Below are 17,420 nucleotides of genomic sequence, written 5' to 3' on the forward strand. Positions count from 1 at the left end.
CAGCAGGGGTGGGCTGAGGGACAATCACGGTATCTATGAAGCCAGCAACTTTGGAGTGACTGATGCACTGCCCTTCTGTGTCTGACCATGCCTGCCTGTCCAAGTCACTGCCCCTGTTGCTTGGAAAGGCTCCTCAGACAGCATCAGGGGCTCCACCTCCACAATCTATATGGGGCTGTGAATGCTGCAGGACAAGGCATGAGGTGGATTAGATTCAGAGGGGTTGGGATCAAGGACAGTTCTCCATGGCTACTGAGGCAGTTCCATCACTCCCTGCCATTCTGAACCTTGGTTCCTGAATGTTTCAGGACTTTCTGGAGCTGGGCAGGCAGGATTCAGTCCAGGTGGTAGAGAAGCTGACCAGGACACCATGGCCCCCGACCAGTGTGGACTGAGAATGCTGTGGGAGGTCCTCTTGTCTTGTAGTCCCTCCACGCCCAGGGTCATGTTGAAGGAGCTCTGCCAACATCTACTAGGTTATAGGAATGTCCCAGTTGTCCTTATAGGAGGTGGAGTCAGAGCAGCAGAAGAGATGACTTTTCTTCCTCAAGTCATCTTACATTTCCTTTATTAGATTGAATCGTATGAAATTACCTGTATTTGACTGTGTTTAAACGTACAAAAATGACAATTTTCATATGATTCAACCCAATATATTGCTCAGCCTCTAAGAATCTGTTCCTTTTAAAGCCCCTCTTCCTGATAATTAAGGACCAATTAACTTCTGACTTCACCCTAAAACTAACTCTTTTTTTTTTTTTTTTTTTGAGACAGAGTTTCGCTCTTGTTGCCCAGGCTGGAGTGCAATGGCGTGATCTTGGCTCAACACAACCTCCGCCTCCTGGGTTCAAGTGATTCTCCTGCCTCAGCTTCCCAAGTAGCTGGGATTACAGGCATGTGCCACCATGCCTGGCTAATTTTGTATTTTTACTAGAGATGGGGTTTCTCCAGATTGGTCAGGCTGGTCTCGAACTCCTGACCTCAGGTTATACGCCCGCTTCGGCCTCCCAAAGTGCTGGGATTACAGGCACGAGCCACTGTGCCCAGCCAAAACTAACTCTGTATTTCCAGGTTTGGTAAATGGCACCTCCATCTGCCTCTTTACTCATGTCAGAGACCTCAGTGTCATCCTTGACCACTCCCTCAACCAAGGATACTAAGTCTTGTCTATTCTATTCTACCTCCTAAACACGCACTGAAGTCACCCACTTCTCTCCCTTTCTCTCCCCACCTTTATTCCAAGCTATGACAAGCTATGATGGTTTCTTTGTAGGATTCCTGCAATAACTTCATTTTCCTGCCTTCACTCTCGGAACCTTCAATCCATTCTCCACGCAGCTGCCAGCATGATCTTTTAAAATGCAAGTCTGATTGTGTCATTTCCTGTCTTAAAGCTCTTCAGTGGCCGGCTTTTACATTTATAATTAACTTTTAAATTTCTCCATGTCCTATCAGACCCTACATAATCTGACCTCTGCCATCCTCTCCTCCCAGAGTCCCTCCTGCTCATTGCCCTCTGTCCCTGGGGACCTTCCCTCAGATGCTTACAAGGGCAGAGATCTTTCTAGAAGGGCTTTTGTGGATGCTCAATCCCAGCATGGCAGCTCCCCCACTCTGCTTTGCTGACTCCTCCTCTCCCCACTGGCCTCAGCTTGACTCTCCTTCCTCAGGGAGGCCCTTCCCTCTGTCCACCCACCAGCTATATTTTGCTCCCTTGTTATTCTGGCTCTTGGTTTTCAGCTATTTTCTTCTATAGAGATTAGCACAGTTTTAATTAAACATTTGTGTACATTTGTACAGTGTCTGTCTCTGCCTGACTAGTCGGCAAGCTTCATGAATGCAGAGACTCGCCTGCCGTGCCCACAGCTCTGTTCCTAGTGTGTCTGGCATGGAGTGTGTACTCACTAAAGACGTGTTGAGAGAACGAGTGCCGTGGACCCGTGAATCAGTCCTCCAGGAAATCAGAGCCCGCTGTCCCGAGTGTGATTCCAGACCCACACTGCTGTGCTCATTTTGAGCTGCAGTGAGAGCTGGGGGTTTCCTTTTAGTCGTGGGGAAGGTGTCAGGTTCAGGGGGTGGGAGGGAATTATGATGGAAAAAGTTCAGGGGGAGGGGTCCCCATATTGAGGCCCACCCATAACATTTGTAATTATAAGTTGAGTGAACACATTATTACGTAAAATATGTTCTACCCTCCTAGCTTGACAAATATACCTTCACAATGCCTTGGAAGGCTAGGTTTGGATTCAGAAATCTTGGACTCTTTGGGGTTTCATACCAGAACTCCCAGCATAGGAAGAACTGGCTCCCTTGCCCAGATCAGATCTGCCTAAATCAGATCCTTTCTCTTCTCACCTGCAGCTCCAGCCCACGCTGCGAAGAGCCTTGTGCCCACAGCTGTGCACATCCCGAGCTTCCTCCACGCCTTGTCCATAAACTGCCCCTCAGCTACCCTCAGACTCAGGGTACACGTAGGCATTTTAGCCCATCTTCAGAATTCCCATCTGTATTTCTGAAATGTGATCTAAAAGGGGGCGAGGGAGCTACAGGTGAAAGCACCGTTGTCTCCTTGCCTATGGAGGAGAGCCAGAGCTGCCCTTCTGCAGTACAGGCCAGGGCAGCAGCCTTCTTGCCTTGCTGTAGGGGTGATATTGTCTGTGCTTGTGGCTTCCTGGGGTAATTGGATAGGGAATGGACCGACAGGCATCCTGTTAGGCTTGTCCTTTCTAGACGCAGCCTACAGAAGAATAAACGCTCCATTAGCAGCTGGCTGGAGCTGGCTGAGGCTCTGGCTGGTGACTCTGGCCTCTGGTGTAGGCTTCCCTCAGATGAGTGCACAGATGAGAGCTCTACCTTCTCCTGACTGCCCAGGCCTCAGGACAACAAGTAAGCCAAGAGCCTCAGTCCTTCCCTTGTACTTCTTGTCCTTCTCCTGGGAGTGACCAGGCCTGCGGTCAGTCCTTCTGCCATCTGCCTCTCTCACGTCCTCAGGCGGAGGCATCCTTGCATGTGGGGATCTGTGCTCCGTGCTCAGGAGGGATCCAGCACCCTGGGTGTGTGTGGGGGTTGTTAGGGATTTTCTGGGACTGTTAGGCTGTCAGGTTTTTATCAGTGAGGGGCAGGAGGGATCCCAAGGTATTTTTGAGCAGGGAAGAGAGAGGTCCAGGCTACCAACTGGTTGTATCTGCTTTGCTGGGGGGTGGGAACGGGGGTAGTGGCTCCCTGGCCTGGGAGCAGGACTGCAGTGAGTATGCTGGAACTCTGAGCTCCTGCAGTTAAGCCAACTGAAGGTGGGCATACAGTTGAGTGGGTCAGCCAGCAGACAGAGCTCCGACCTCTTCATTTTCTCTCTGGTTAGGCTGAGTTCAAATGACTTTACCTGACTTTGGAAGACTCTTGAGGAGGCTAAGCAGGCCCAGCCAGTGGGTACAGGCTTGAAGACCAACAGGGTGGGCTGGCAGACAGGACAGCATCAGCATCTCAATCCAGGTGTCCCAGCCAGGACCACCCCAACCACCACCAGGAGAATGGAACCAGCCCCCAGCCCTTGTGAGCAGCTCTCCCTTTTCTGCACTATCTCAAGGGAAATCTGAAGACAAGCTACCAGCATGAGATGTCCTGGTGTTCAGGCAACACAGTTAAACAAAAGTGTGATGCTGCTGTGGGAAGGCCTGCCCCAGGACACTACCATACCATGCCATCTTCTGTTCCTGCCAGCTGAAGTTTTATTCCCAGGCAATGCTTTCTCCTTTTACCATTTCCCCTGGGACCCTGACTGGCTCTCTTTGGGGACTGAGGTCTTACAGGCCAGGAGGTGCCTTTGAGCTCATGTTAGGGGCTGTGTCCCTGTGAACTCACTGGAATCCTTTGTTGACACACTGCTTTCTTACCAGTCTGTGAGCTCTTTGAGGGCAGGGCTTGTGGTGCTACTATTTAGTAATTCCTGTATCCCAGTTGGTGCTGACACATAGTAGGTGCATAGTAAGTGCTTATTGAATGAACAGATGGGTGCATTTCCTGTTCTACAGATACCTGTTCAAACTTTGTTTTGTACTTTATTTTGTTAACCCAGTTAATGCTTCTGACAAGATGTCCTACAACTCCTCCCCACCCCATTAAAAAGGAGGGCCCTTGGCCTCAAATAGGCCAATCAGGCTCCGTTGGTTGGGAGTTGAATCTTCAGTGAGCAACTGGGGAAGATAGAACAGAACTATTTTCGGAGGCCCTGAGGCCTGCATCCTCAAGGCTACCTGGCTTTGTCTTTTCTGAGGCTTGGTCAACATTTTCCTTGGTTCTCTAAGTTACTCACAACTTTCTAATACATTTCCTCTTTTACTTTAGTTAAAACCAGAGTTGGTTTCTATTGCTTGCCTCCAAAGAAACTTGACTGATGTAAGTGTTTTCCTATTATTTTTAAATCTCCTAAAGAACATAAAATTTTTAATGACTATATATGTTATATTCACTTATTTGACTGATTTGCTGGGTTTTTTTTCCTGGTAATGGGATTATTACTTTCTATCATCTCTTTTCAATTCTGATACCTTCCCAAAGCAACATACTATAAAAAAGGCACAAGAAGGGAAGCTAGAATAAATTGTCTTTAGAGAAAGCTTGGCTTTTTTTCTGACACCCTAGCAGAATCCTTTCATTGACCTCTTTTGACCATCTCTTCATTCATTCATTCATTCTTTTTATTTCTTAATTTTAATTATTTATTTCTTTTAGAGATGGGGTCTCACTGTGCTGCCCAGGCTGGTCTTGAACTTCTGGCCTTGAGTGATCCTCCCACTTTAGCCTCCTTAGTAATTGGGACTACAGGTGTACACCACAGTGCCTGCCCATTCTTTCTTTCATTTATAATTCATTATTATAAGTCTCTAGTCTACAGTATTGCTCTGAGATGGTTTCTGCTTAAGCAGATTCGTTGAAACAGTTTACTTCATATTTGGATTTTCCCACCTGTCAGAACATTCTTCCTTGGTAATCTAGTGCGGTGGAAGGGACTGGACTGATTTAGATAATCGAAAGGTAATTCTGACTGTGCCTCTAATTATGTAATTTCAGAGGAGTAACATTCTCTTTGGATTTCGGTTTCCACGTGAGAAATAAAACAACTTGAACTGAGTAACTACAGATTTCCTTCCAGCTTTAAGATCCTATTATTCATATGAGTCAATATCTGCCTTTTAGTGATATGCTCCACTGGCCCCAGTTACACAGTCTGGGCTTATGTGATAGCCCTTCAAATATTTGAGAACCTATGCTCCCGTGAGTGTTTTGTTCTAGGCTCAACATAACCAGTTTCTGTAATCATTTCTCATATGGTAAGGTTTTTAGACTTTTCACCATTCTGGTCATTCTCTTCGGGACACTCCAGTTTTTCAGTGTCTGCATGGAAATATGGCTTTGAGACCTGGACCCGGGCTGGTCACGCTGTGGGAGTCTCCCCACTACTTGCCCCTGCGCTCAGCCTGCCCCTCCTGGCAGATAATGTTGACTAAGGCACAGCCCAAGGGGAGGCAGCCACTACAACTTTCCTAGATCTAGCAATAGTTATTTGTTGCCATTTTAGAGGCCCTTCCTTCAGGCTCTATGCAGAACAGATGCAGGTAGCCATGGAGCCAAATCTGGAAGGAGATGGTGCTTCCTCTGAAGATCAGTAAGTAACCAAGAGTGATTAACTGAACAAGTGCTAGTTCTTAATACACAAGGAAGGAGGATTTGCTACAGGTGTCATTAATGTTTGCAGCAGCTTTTTTTTTTTTTTTTTTTAATTGAGACGGAGTCTCACTGTGTTGCCCAGGCTGAAGTGCAGTGGCACAATCTCAGCTCATACAGCAGTTTTTTAAAAAATGAGGCACCGAATGTTCATGTCTCCATTGATGAGAAAAATGTCCTCTCTAACCCTTTTCTTTTGCTATGCCCCTTTCCCATTCTCTCTGATATCATGTCTCATGAGTCCTTTGCCCTAGCAGCTCTTGTATTTGTCTTTTGTACAGGAGAACAGATGCAAAAACTACTGCTCAAGGAAAATAAACTGAAAACAAGGAAAAGCAAAAGCAGATCTGGAGAGGGCTCTGGCCGGACCATAGGCGTCCTGGAGCTGTGAAGTAGAGGGTGTTCTGGGGGGAGTCTGATCTCTGGACTCTTGAGGGGTTCTTTCTGTCATTGTCACTCCAACAAAGGGCATTCCGACATATGATGCGGCCCCGGGCCGTCTCTCTAGACTCTTGTCCTTGTTCTTGCTCTCCCTTGTGTGGATCCAGCCCCTCTGGCCTCCACTCTCTTCTTTGCAAACACCAACCATGCTGTCACTTTATGGCCTTTGCATTTGCTGGTCTCTTTGTCTGGAACACTCTGCCACTGCACGCTCACTCCTCCACGTCACTGGGCCTGTGTTCAAATGGCACCCCACTGAAGGTGTCATTGATTGCTTTCTCTAAGACAGACCCTGTCTCCCCAACACATTGTTCTGTAGCCCTTTACTCTGCCTTATCTTTCTTAACAGAAACTAACAACATCTGACATATGCTTACTTGTTTATTTATATTATCCAGAACATAAACTCTCAAAGGCAAGGGTTTTGCTTCACTACTGATTCCCAAGTACCAAGAAATGTACCCAGCACATGCAGCACCCTCAATCAGTATTTGTTGTGGTGTGACTTTTTAAGCATCAGTCTCAACGCTTATTAGCACAAGATTGGTCTCACGGAAGCACTTTGTGTTTTTTTGGCAGAGGGTTCATTAGTCCACTAGTTGACAAGTGAGTCATTGAGGATGGGAACTTTATTTGAGCAGTGTGGATCTGCTCAGCAAGGCCCTGGTGCACCACAGTACAAACCACTGTGGAAATGAGGTTGCTAAAAGTCACCTTGTGGAGGGAGAGCTGTGGGTCCCATCTCATCCAGAGCTGCTTTGATCTGAGGTGGGGCCCTGGAGATGAACAGAAGAAAGGTGGGGAGTGCTGTGTTTTTCCCCAGAAACCCACCAGGGCTCCTTGTCAGATCCTGGGCTTTCCTTTTCACTCATTTTTAGGGGCCGAGGCCAGTTTTGCATGATTCAGTGACCAGGCATATGGCATGACTGTAGGTGGCAGGTGGGGACAGCACAAGCTGACAGGTTGAGTGGCCATGGACCCTGTTCAGGTAATCTTGGGGGAAGGTGATAGGAGAGAAGTGCATGTGGGAAAGGGATGAGATTTTGATAAAGCCAGGTTACCAGCAGGGAACGTCTGAGCAGGCCAGGCAGGGAGGATCTGGGAACAATCGAGTGGAGGAGTGGTGGTGTGGATCCGGAGGCCAGCTGTGCTGGTCCTTTGTCCAAGGTGAAGTGATTGCCCGGGAACTGGGGAGAAGAGGGAAGGTCCTTGGACAGGACTGACATCCTAGGTGGGGAGATTGAAGTCACCCTGGGAAAACAGTACTTCAAACCCACCCCTGTTTCTTCAATACCTCCTTCCTCTCTGTTATCAAGACTTGAGTGAGGCCCCAGAAAAAAATCCAGTTACACCTGGGTGAGAGAAACTGTGAACCTTAACGGCTAATAATCCCCAAGGCTAAGTTTAGCTCATTAAGTGTTTTTCCAGTAGCAATCAATACTCCAGAGCTCTTCTAGACAGAATCACTCAGGGGCAGAATGTATTTTCCTAAGATGGCCACAATAAGAAGTTCGATGGAGTCAGAGTGACCTCTACAGTCCACCTGTTTGGTGGTGGGGTCTTTGTCCCCTCCCCTTGAACTAAGGTAGGTCTGCATTTGCATTGAAAGTGAATGTGGCAGATTCTAGAGTGCCTCAGTACCCTTTCTGTCCATAATGTTAATTCTGCATAGCGTTTTATAGCTCTTCACTCTCTCAGTTTCAGGGAAGAAGACTCATCCTGAGCTGAGCTGCTTTTCTTGAAGTTGTGCAAGAACGTCCTGCTGGCTGGGGCAAATTCAATAGTTTTTTCCTGGTCACTGTGCTGGAGCATGAGGAAAGACTCTCCACCCTCACTCCCAGATCCTGCAGGAGGCGTGAGAGTGGAGGGAGATGGTGAGGATGTCTATTAATATGGTGTTTCCTGTAAAACGGTGCCCATTTCAACTATGGGTTGTCAAACATCCTTGGTGTCTACAACTGCAATTTACCTCTGAGGGGCCATGAACTCTGATTACCTGAAAGTCCTTAAGCCAGAAAGAGAAACGCCTGTCCGCCACCTCTCACTTTCACCTGTTTCTAGACCTTTTCTTACAGCAATGCTTTGGCCATCAGGAAGCATCAGAATCTCAAACTGCAGGGTCTGGGGCTGAAGCTGATGCTAGCATGGGTGACTCAGAGTTCCTCTATCAGTTCAAATATCTAATATATTTTAGAGCCTAAGACTCAGGCTGGAGGCAATTCTTTAGTGCCAGTTGGTTAATACTTTATGAATAGTGGTGGGGGAGGGAATGCCTTGAACTATTAATGTCCCCATGGATCTGGATCCTGGAGAACTTCCAGTGTCCTGGAGGGAATGTGCTGCTTGGCTCATCTTGCCCAGAGAAGAGCCAGGATATGAGAAGATGGGAGAGAGAAGGGGGAGGTGCGAAATGTGCTGGTGCTTTCTGTCCTCGTGGTGTGATGGCTGCCCAGGTTGCTCCTTCGAGGCAGGACAGGATTCCCATGGGAGGTATAAGGAGTATGGTGATTTCCAGGCACCAGTTATGTCCCCGAACATCGCGTGCCTGTGCAGTGTGGTTACTGATGGTCCAGGCATCAGTTCATATTGTCCTTTATGGCAGATCCTGCACAAGGGGGTTCTCTGTCTCTGGACCCACCCTGTCAGCACGGACATCCTTTTTCTTTTTCCCTGGTAAGGACATCAGAAAGAAAGTTACCCCTCCAATGTTTGGAGTCTTGGCATCCTTGGCCTGCCCGCAGGCCTCTGAATCCTCAGTGTGTTAGCCCAAGGTCACCTTAGGGAAAGGAACATTTCTCCCGGTCTTCCAACACCCTGGAAAGGGAGGCGCTTCAAGAATAGGAAATTCTTCCTAATGTCTAACCTTGGCCTGCAACTATGCCGTACGTTTAATTGCAGAAGGTATGGAAAGTTAGGGCTGTGGTGGACCCAGTTAAATAACTGGACAGAAGCCATGAGGCAGAGCCAGAACCAGCTTCTGGACTCCCTGCGTGGAGCTTTCTACTATCCTAGGTGGTTGGGTCCCTTCTCAGCGGCCAAAGATGCTATTTTATGAGCCTTGAGGACATGACACTAGGTGAAAAAAACCTGGCCAAAGGGCCACATAGTGTATAGTTTTATTTACATGAAATGTCCAGGAAAGACAAAAGCATAGAGGCAGAAAGTAGACTAGTGCTATGGGAGGAATGGGGGAATTGGGAGGTGATGGCTAAGGGGTTATGGGGTTTTGGGGGAGGTAATGGAACTGTTTTAAAATTGGTTGTGGGGATGGATGCACAACTCTGCGAATACACTAAAAGGCATTGAATTGCATACTTTAAATAGGTGACTTGTATGCTATGTGAATTATATCTCAATAAAGCTATTTTTTCCCCTGCTCATTCCTGGCTTCCATTTTCTTATCACAAATCCTGGGGACTCTTGGGGCAGGGGCCAGGGCCACACCCTCCCACAGCAGATGGGGCTTTCAGATGGAGTGCAGCCTCAGCTGATCCCTCTTGCCCTCCTCCCTGCTGGAGAGAATGAACAGGAATCAGCACTGCCTGTCCCCATGCTTACAGGCTGGACCCAGACCCTGCCTTCTAGGACACACCCATCATAATGAGGCCTCAGTGCCTCCTCCTTGCTGACCCCCTTTCTCCACCTTGGGACAAGCCAGCTCCGACAGCCTGGGATGGAAATGACCACGGAGCCCTGGTCAGTCGGGTAGTTCTTTCAGGGGCAGGGCATCCTGGGGCAGAGGAAGGGACTGAGCTGGATGTAGAGCTTAGAACCTGGTCTGATCTCGGAGTTTCCTCTTCCTTCCTCTTCTCAAGAAGGCAGCCCTATCAGCCACTGGCCAGGGAGTAGCTTCTCTTAAGGAGACATTTTGTAGAACTCTCAGGCAAGAAGGGGTTGGGAGTCGTCTAGACTCCCACTCAACAATGTTTGTCGATGCCAGCTATGTTTCAGGAACCCTTGTGTTCTAGGAACCATTGACATGCCCAGTGGTGACCCAGCATCCTCCTTTTAAGGGCTCAGAATTCAGTGGGGAAGTAAATGTAAGTAGTTCTCTGATTGGGGTAAGCAATGGAGATTAAAGAAAGGACATTAATCAGCCTGAGTGTGGGGGAGGTCAGGGAAGGCTTTCTGGAGCAAGCACACCTTGAAGACTGAGTATGAGTCAGCCACATGAAGCGGGGAGGCTGGGTGGGAAATCATGGAAAGTGTGTTCCAGGCAGAGGGAATATTATGTACAAAGGTCTGCAGATGGATGTGAGGGAACAGTTCATTTGGAGAACCGCAAAAGAAAATTCAAGTAGTTGAGTCTGGTTGGAAACCAAGATATGAGCTAGAGAAGGCCAAGAGATGAGGTGGGAGAGGTAAGAAGGGGCAGACCATCTGAAGCCTAAATAGGAGGAGGTCCAAGACCCCCTCCCCCCCAGGAACTCCACCTCCTCCACCTACCTCCTGCACCTGCAGGATTCCTACCTGAGCAGGGGCCCCAGTGCCAGGCAGAGAAGAGAGTAACCAGCATCAGGAGCAGCGAGACAGGTACCACCACCAGCAGCACATCTTTGTAGGAGGCCTTCCCTGGTGCTGAACATGGAGGGGTGGAGTCAGAGGTGGACTTGATGCTTCATAAGCCCTCAACCATTGACTGCTGACCCTTGGCATACCTGCTTCATGATGGCAGCTGTCCCAGGGCGTGACTGTGGCCAAGTCCCAGCTGACAGGGTTGGAGACAATGCAGGCATAGGCCACACCTCTGTCTCCTGGTCCCAGGGATACGCTCAGCAGCTGTCCGTCTGTGAAGAGGCTGTGTGGTTCCATACCAAAGTCCATGGTTGTCTCCCGTCGCCAGCTATAGGTTATTTCACTGATGTTGGGGGCCCAACAGGACAAGAAAACCTGGCAGGTTTTGGGGGGCTGAGCATCCCCTCCTACAGCAATGAACACTTGTACCACGGGCCTGGGCACTGCATCTGGGAAAGAAAAGTACAATAGGTATGGGTCCCAGGGATGCTGGGCAGGGCCCATATCTCTGGCTCTGGGATGCACCAGGGTTAGATGCCACCTCTGACTAGGCCTCTCTTGTTCCAAAATCTTGTCTGGCTTTAAACTGCCCACAGGACAGAAGCTGAATTCCTTAGCTTGATATTCAAAACCTTTCAGGAAATGATTCATGCCCATCTCTCCAGCTGTACCTCCTGCTGCTTCTCCCTGCTCATCCTAATTAATTTGCAGTTTTCCCACATATGTCATGCTCTTAAATATCTTTCATGCTTTCACATGGTTCATCTGTGCACATAGATGCCTTTCACCTCTTGTCCTCCCAGAAAACTCCTACCCATCCTTCAAGGCCCGGCTTGAACACATTGCTTAATGCCTTGACTGTGAAGCCTTCCCAGGCATGGCTCTGAGCTCTCCAAGCACTCTCTCTCTTTCTGTAGTATTTATCTCACAATATGTCAGCCAGTCAACAAGAGATGACAAGCATTTGTTAAGTCAGGCAAGAAAACAAACACGTTCCTAGCCTTCTGGAGCTTACAGTTTGGTGAGAAAGACAAATACTGACAAATGATTATGAATAATTAATAAAATAATTATGAGGGTGCAAAATGCTGTGAAGGAGGGGCCCAGAGGTGGGGTCCCTGTCTTGTTAGCTCAGTAACCTTAGCTGTCTAGTGCTGGCAAATAGTGGGTGCTCGATACCTGGTCACCGAACAAACTGATATCCTGGTGTCCTAGGCCACGGATCCCCCTTCCTATACAGGTTGATGAGTAAATCCTGAGTCTCAGTGGAAATGAGGCCAGTGGGAGAGCATTCTGGTAACAACAGGAGGGCTCAGTCTCTGACAGCATTCCAAAGTCAAGCAGAGAAAAACCTCGTTAATGCCAGTTCAGTCTGGTGGGATTTGTGATATGAAAGAGAAATGATTTGCTGGGCACACTAATAGTATAAACAAAGATTACAGGGGGTATATTTACATCACTTAAGAGGACAAGCTGCTTCCAAACACGATCAAGCACAGTAGAAACACCCATTGACATTTCTAGTAACTGATCTGCTAATTCAAATCATTCTTATCTATTGTCAAAGCAGAGCTCCTAAGGATGGCTGCTTGGCAGCTTCATGCAATTAGTTCTAATCACGCTATGTATTTGGAAGCAATAAAACAGCAATTTCCTTAAAATCTGTAATTCAGATGCTGAGAACAAGGCATTTTAGAGCTTAGTGGTGTGGGTGCCGCATGTATTATCACATTCAGTGTCCTCATTTCACATGTGCGGCAGCTGAGACTTAGACCGGAGGAGGGGCTCCAGGGGCTGACTGTATGGTAGGGTAGGTTATTCACTGCACAAGGACATTGGGCTAAGGGGGTCACAGGGTAACAGGTGGCAGGGGGTGGGGGTGCTGAAATACAGCCAGTACTCTGCTTGCCAAGATGAGGCTCAGGGCTGTGTGCATCTAGAAAGACACCTGCAATGGCATTGGCACCCTGCGTGGCTCGCCCAAGGACAGCCAGTTAGCTGGCCCGGGGGAATTCAAGACACCTCCCCAATTTGCTTACAGCCTTTATCTCCCTCATGACTACCCTCTTCCAAGCTGCTACCTCTGCTTTCCATTCTTAAAGCTGGACTCCCCCCTCTTCCACTCTATCTAAATTTCTAAGGTTTTACTGAAACAGTGATTTAGGGTCACCCATGCCTCTTTTCTAAACCATTAGGTAGATAAATGAGAGCTGAAAGCCCCTTTTTCTTGACCAGAAGACAAATGATGAAGGTGGTGGAGGTGGCTGTGGTGGAGGTGGAGGTGGAGTTGTTTGGAAACAAGGTCCACCCAGCCCCCAGTCCATGCAGCCAACTGAGGTGCTGAATGTAGCTGTGCGAAGGGCTCTGCAGACCCATGTGAAGCAGAAGTTGCACCCAGCTGGGCCTGCCAACCCACGGAATTATGAGAAGTAAACATCGTCGTTGTTTTCAGTCAGTAAGTTTTGGGATGGTTTGTTTTGCAATGATGAATGACTGAGAGAACCCATGAATCATATATAGTTAAAATCTTTCTAAGAAGCCCTTTTAAGAAATGTGTAAATTCTATACTTTCAGTCATAGTTTCATTATAATTTGATTTTTAAATAAATCCATTATGTCACAGTTTAGTATGTAACATCTTTTTTTTTTTCCTTTATAGTGGTATATAGACTAGTGGCACATCTTACAGTCTATGATGATCCTTTAGAACTGAGGAAGCACAGGCCAGGCTCTGTCCTGGATGCCACTGCAAATCCCACTGCATTTCACCCTGTGGGTACTCTACATGGTAGTATTACAATGCCCATTTACAAAGGAGAAAGGTGAAGGCCAGGGAGGCTAAGCATTGTGTCTAAGGCCACTGAGCTAAGAAAAGACTGAGCTAGAGTTCAGGCAAGCACTGTGAAACGGCAAAGCCTGGCTGCTGCAGCCATGAGGAATTTTCTTAGACGTGACTACCAGGGAGCAGCTGTTCCCTGAGTCAGCAACATGGTCAGAGACCAGAGCTTTCTGGAACCCAGCTCTCCCTGGCTGCTATGACTCAGGATGCTTGTCTGGTGCTTTGTGGGAGAAGAGGGTCAGGCAGCCAGTGTCAGACACACTCACCGTACACTTTTAGCTGGAGGGTCTGGGTCCAGGTCTGGCCCCTTGTGTCTACCATCAACACGGAGAAGTTGCCGCTGTCTCCAGACTCCAGTGGCCCAAGCTCCAGGCTGAGGTTGCTGTGTAGCTGGGCTCGGCCCAGGAAGCGGGAGTGGTACAGAGTCTCCAGGGAGCCTCGAAAAAATGTGGCCAGGAGCTCCTCTGAAGGCCAGAGAGATCGCCAGATAGCCTCACGGACTTGGAAGCCGGGAGGGTGTGCTGCCACCAGCAGCACCGAGCCCCCGACTTTGCTCAGCACTTGGGCACCAGTAACTGTAATGGGAAGTAGGGCTGAAAGAACAGAGCCCCTGATCACTCTGCCTGCCCCACACTCCTCATCCTTCTTTTGCATGCATCTGAGCTGCTATGGGGTGAACTGGGGCCCCTCCACTGACACTCCCTTCACTCAAGTTGAGGGTACACTGTGCCAGGTACTGGGGATAAAACATATGGAAGATAACCCCAGTGTCTGCATTCATGGAGCTTACAGAGGAAGCCAGACATTCAAGAAAGCAATTAAAATGAATTCTGTTAAATACCATGAAGGAAAAAATGGGATGCCCTGGGAGAACACAGGTAGAGTGACAGGGGACCTCACCCAGCCTTGATGGGCTCAGAAAACAAATTGTTCAGCTGAGCCTTGAAGAGGAATGGGAATCAGCCAGGCCAAGCGGAGGGCGGCCTGGAGCAGGATGGGGAAGTGTCACCGGCAGAGGGCACAGTACTGACAAAGGCCTGGAGGGGGAGAGTTGGTGCCAAGGGGAACTGAGAGTAGTTCTCTGTGTGAGGAGTAGGAAATTACACTGCAGAGTCGGTGGGAGTCAGATCATGCAGGGCCCTGAAAGCAATACTGGAGTTTGAGCTTTATCTGTAGAGCAATGGGGGGTCTCAGGTGGGTTTTAAGCAGGAGCGTAACAGGATTAGATGCATGGTTAGAAAGATCACTCCAGCAGAGATGTGGAGGATGCACTGGAGGTGGGCAGGACTGAGGCTGTTCACATTAGTCCAACGGAGAAGTGATGGCAACTTGAATTGAGGAAGGGAGCAACTGGGATGGAAAGAAGTGGGAGGAATTGAGAAACATGAAGATGGTGTAATCAGTCAGATTTGGTAATAGATTAGCTCTGGGGAGTGAAGGAGAAAAAGGAGTCAAGGATGGCTCCCAGGTCCTTGGGATCCACTGGATATCATTCTCTGTGATCCAGAACAGGAGGAGAAACAGACAGGGGGCGAGATGGCAAGATGCTGTTTTTGGGGACTGTATTTGAGTCAGGGGTGTATAGGAGACACTTCTGCTTGAAATGCCCCTCTGACTCCTTTGCTGACTAACTTCTGCCCACTCTTGTAGCATCACTGCCTCCTCTGACCTCCCCTATCCCTCATAGGTAATGTAACCAAGAGAGATTACATATTCTCTCTTGTGTTCTCACAGTGGCCTGGGGTCACCATGCTGACTACCCTTATTCCTCTATTATTATTGCCTGTTTATGAGTCAGCATCTCCCACTAGACTGTGAGCTCTTTCTCCCCATGGTTGTGCTTCCAGTGCCCACCACCGTTTAGGAACAGACTGTGGGAGAAGCCTAGTAAATGGTATTGAATAAATCACCTACCCTGCTGAGGACTGACCCTATGCCTGTCACTGGCACAGGGTGTAGGGAAGAATAAGAGGTGATGAAGGTTTGGTCAATGAGCTGTGTTCTGGATGGTTGCTCAGTTGGCCATGATAATTCCAGTCCCTCCTCCGCCTCACTGTCCTCCAGGCCCAACAACCTCCTCTCACACTGGAGAAGGCTTCAGTGTTAACGCAGAGTAGGAATGTAACACACAAAGAGCATTGCACTGGATGTCAACCAAGACCTAGCTTCTACCCGCTCCTGGTGCTGCCACGATCAGCTGTGTGGCCTGCTGCACGTCACCCCCCACCGCCCAGGCTTCAGTACCACTGAAAAATAAGGGGTCTTTACCAGGTCAGTCACACAGATCTTTTATCATTAAGGGCCATTTGAAAAATTATTTTTGGGCTGGGTGTGGTGGCTCATGCCTGTAATTCTAGCACTTTGGGAGGCTGAGGAGGGCGGATCACTTGAGGTCAGGAGTTTGAGACCAGCCTGGTCAACATGATAAAACCCCATCTCTACCAAAAACACAAAAATTAGCCGGGTGTGGTGTCAGGGACCTGTAATCCCGGCTACTCGGGAGGCTGAGACAGGAGAAACACTTGAACCCAGGAGGCAGAGGTTACAGTGAGCCGAGATGCACCACTGCACTCCAGCCTGGGTGACAGAGCGAGACTCAGTCTCAAAAAAAAAAAAAAAAAAAAAAAAGGCAAATTATTTTTGTCTCACATGTCCGCTGATTTGAAAGATTTTGTGAGCCAAACAGACCGAGGCCTTTTTTGAGGTTAAGGTGTGATTTCCTGCACACGTTTAGAAATGTTGAAGAAATCTGCAGGCTTTGGAGCTCTCAGGGCCAGGAACCCAGGCAGGGAGAAGAGACAAAGCAACCCAAAGTCCCTATGAGCCTCTGATGTAAACAATGGCATCTTAATCTTTGCCGCACCCCATAAACCCTCATCCATGGCCTGGCAGTGCTGACCCATGTCACGTTGGCTGCTTGTTGACCGAGGAAGGGAACTCAGGCGTCAGATGGATAGAGGGATCGCCCAGTGTGGAGGAGACCCCGTGTGTCAGCCATCCCAACCTCACACCACCATCAGCCACCCCCACGTCCACGTGGGCCGTATTTAGCCTCTCTCATCCCTACTTAGTACTTGCCTCCCCTTAAGAAGGCCTGCAGGGAGGGACCTCAGCTCCCCCACAGGCTGCTGAAAACACACCCTGCTGATTGTGGGGAACCCTGCTCTGCCCTGCTCTCTGCTTCTCTCCTCAAGCTCTGTAGAGTTTCTGCGTGCTAACACTGCTGGGTCCTCACCATTCTCACAGCCGACTTCCGCTGGCTCCGTTTTTACTGCCCTGGGCCACAAAACAGCTCATGTCTCACAGATAAGAATACCCCTCAAGCTGCCACCTCCTCCCTCCCACGACCCTGCATTTCTTTGTATCTGCCTAGCTTAAAATGTTGCCCAAGAGCTTGTTCTAGTCTTCCCTACCCACCCTCAGCTCCTGGGTTCTCACTCGGGTTGAGGGAGCCCTGCCCAGACGTCTGGCGAAGGCAGCTGCGGAGGGGCCTTCAGCTCTCCAAGGACAGGCTGTCTGCCCTGCCCCACTTACCTTCCCAGAGAAGCAGACTCCACAGGGGCCTCATGGCCATCCTTCTCTGGTGAGGCAGGTAAACTCCTTCAACAACCAAAATCCAGAACCTCCTGGGCTGAGTGGGTGCACGGGAGGAGCTGTGGTCCTTCTGGGAAGTCCCATGTTCAGAAGGAGGAATCTTGACTCAGAACAGGATGCCCCAAAAGTGAAAACATCCAGAATAAAGTGGAAGTTGGCCCTGGGCCTCACTGGGCTTTCGGGAGCAGATTCTTGTAAGTCAGCCTCTTTCACATGCACATGGTTGGCTAACACATGGCGACAAGAGCCCCCACACAAGCCACATCCTTCTTGCTGGATCTCACTGGCCTCCCTGCATCCCAGCCTGCCT

At 48.9% G+C, this 17,420-nt stretch overlaps 2 protein-coding genes across 5 annotated transcripts in view; one reads left to right on the plus strand and one right to left on the minus strand.

The window, feature by feature from the left end:
* VSIG8 (V-set and immunoglobulin domain containing 8) overlaps positions 1-9,542 on the plus strand; it is a 28,364-nt gene extending 18,822 nt beyond the window's left edge. Inside the window, exon 8 of the mRNA XM_077941324.1 lies at positions 7,861-9,542. Coding sequence (XP_077797450.1) covers positions 7,861-7,885 — 25 coding nt within the window. The 3' untranslated portion in view covers positions 7,886-9,542. The remainder of the gene's footprint in view (positions 1-7,860) is intronic.
* On the minus strand, positions 6,533-17,419 carry SLAMF8 (SLAM family member 8). 4 transcript variants are annotated; one of them, XM_077941332.1, is made up of 5 exons: positions 17,051-17,329; positions 13,783-14,109; positions 10,821-11,126; positions 10,633-10,740; positions 6,533-8,832 (listed from the first exon to the last, which is right to left on the minus strand). In XM_077941332.1, exons 1-5 carry the CDS (start codon positions 17,088-17,090, stop codon positions 8,756-8,758), a joined length of 858 nt encoding a protein of 285 aa, XP_077797458.1. In that variant the 5' UTR covers positions 17,091-17,329; the 3' UTR covers positions 6,533-8,755. The 4 variants fall into 4 exon arrangements, with proteins under 4 accessions (XP_077797458.1, XP_077797466.1, XP_077797461.1 ...); XM_077941340.1 differs by having other exon boundaries at positions 13,783-13,980; positions 17,051-17,239; XM_077941335.1 differs by having other exon boundaries at positions 13,783-14,091; positions 17,051-17,227.
* Between the last annotated feature and the right edge of the window lies 1 nt (position 17,420).

Source organism: Macaca mulatta, chromosome 1 (genome assembly GCF_049350105.2).
Source record: "Macaca mulatta isolate MMU2019108-1 chromosome 1, T2T-MMU8v2.0, whole genome shotgun sequence".
In the NCBI taxonomy this organism is placed as follows: domain Eukaryota; kingdom Metazoa; phylum Chordata; class Mammalia; order Primates; family Cercopithecidae; genus Macaca; species Macaca mulatta.

Excerpts from the sequence above, each read along its gene's own strand:
- SLAMF8 (XM_077941332.1), bottom strand. The coding sequence starts at position 17,090 with ATGGCCATGAGGCCCCTGTGGAGTCTGCTTCTCTGGGAAG. Across the intron at positions 10,741-10,820 it reads CAGCTGCCATCATGAAGCAG|CACCAGGGAAGGCCTCCTAC; the intron begins GTATGCCAAGGG and ends CTCCATGTTCAG. Across the intron at positions 8,833-10,632 it reads GCACTGGGGCCCCTGCTCAG|GGAAAAAGAAAAAGGATGTC; the intron begins GTAGGAATCCTG and ends TGTCCTTACCAG.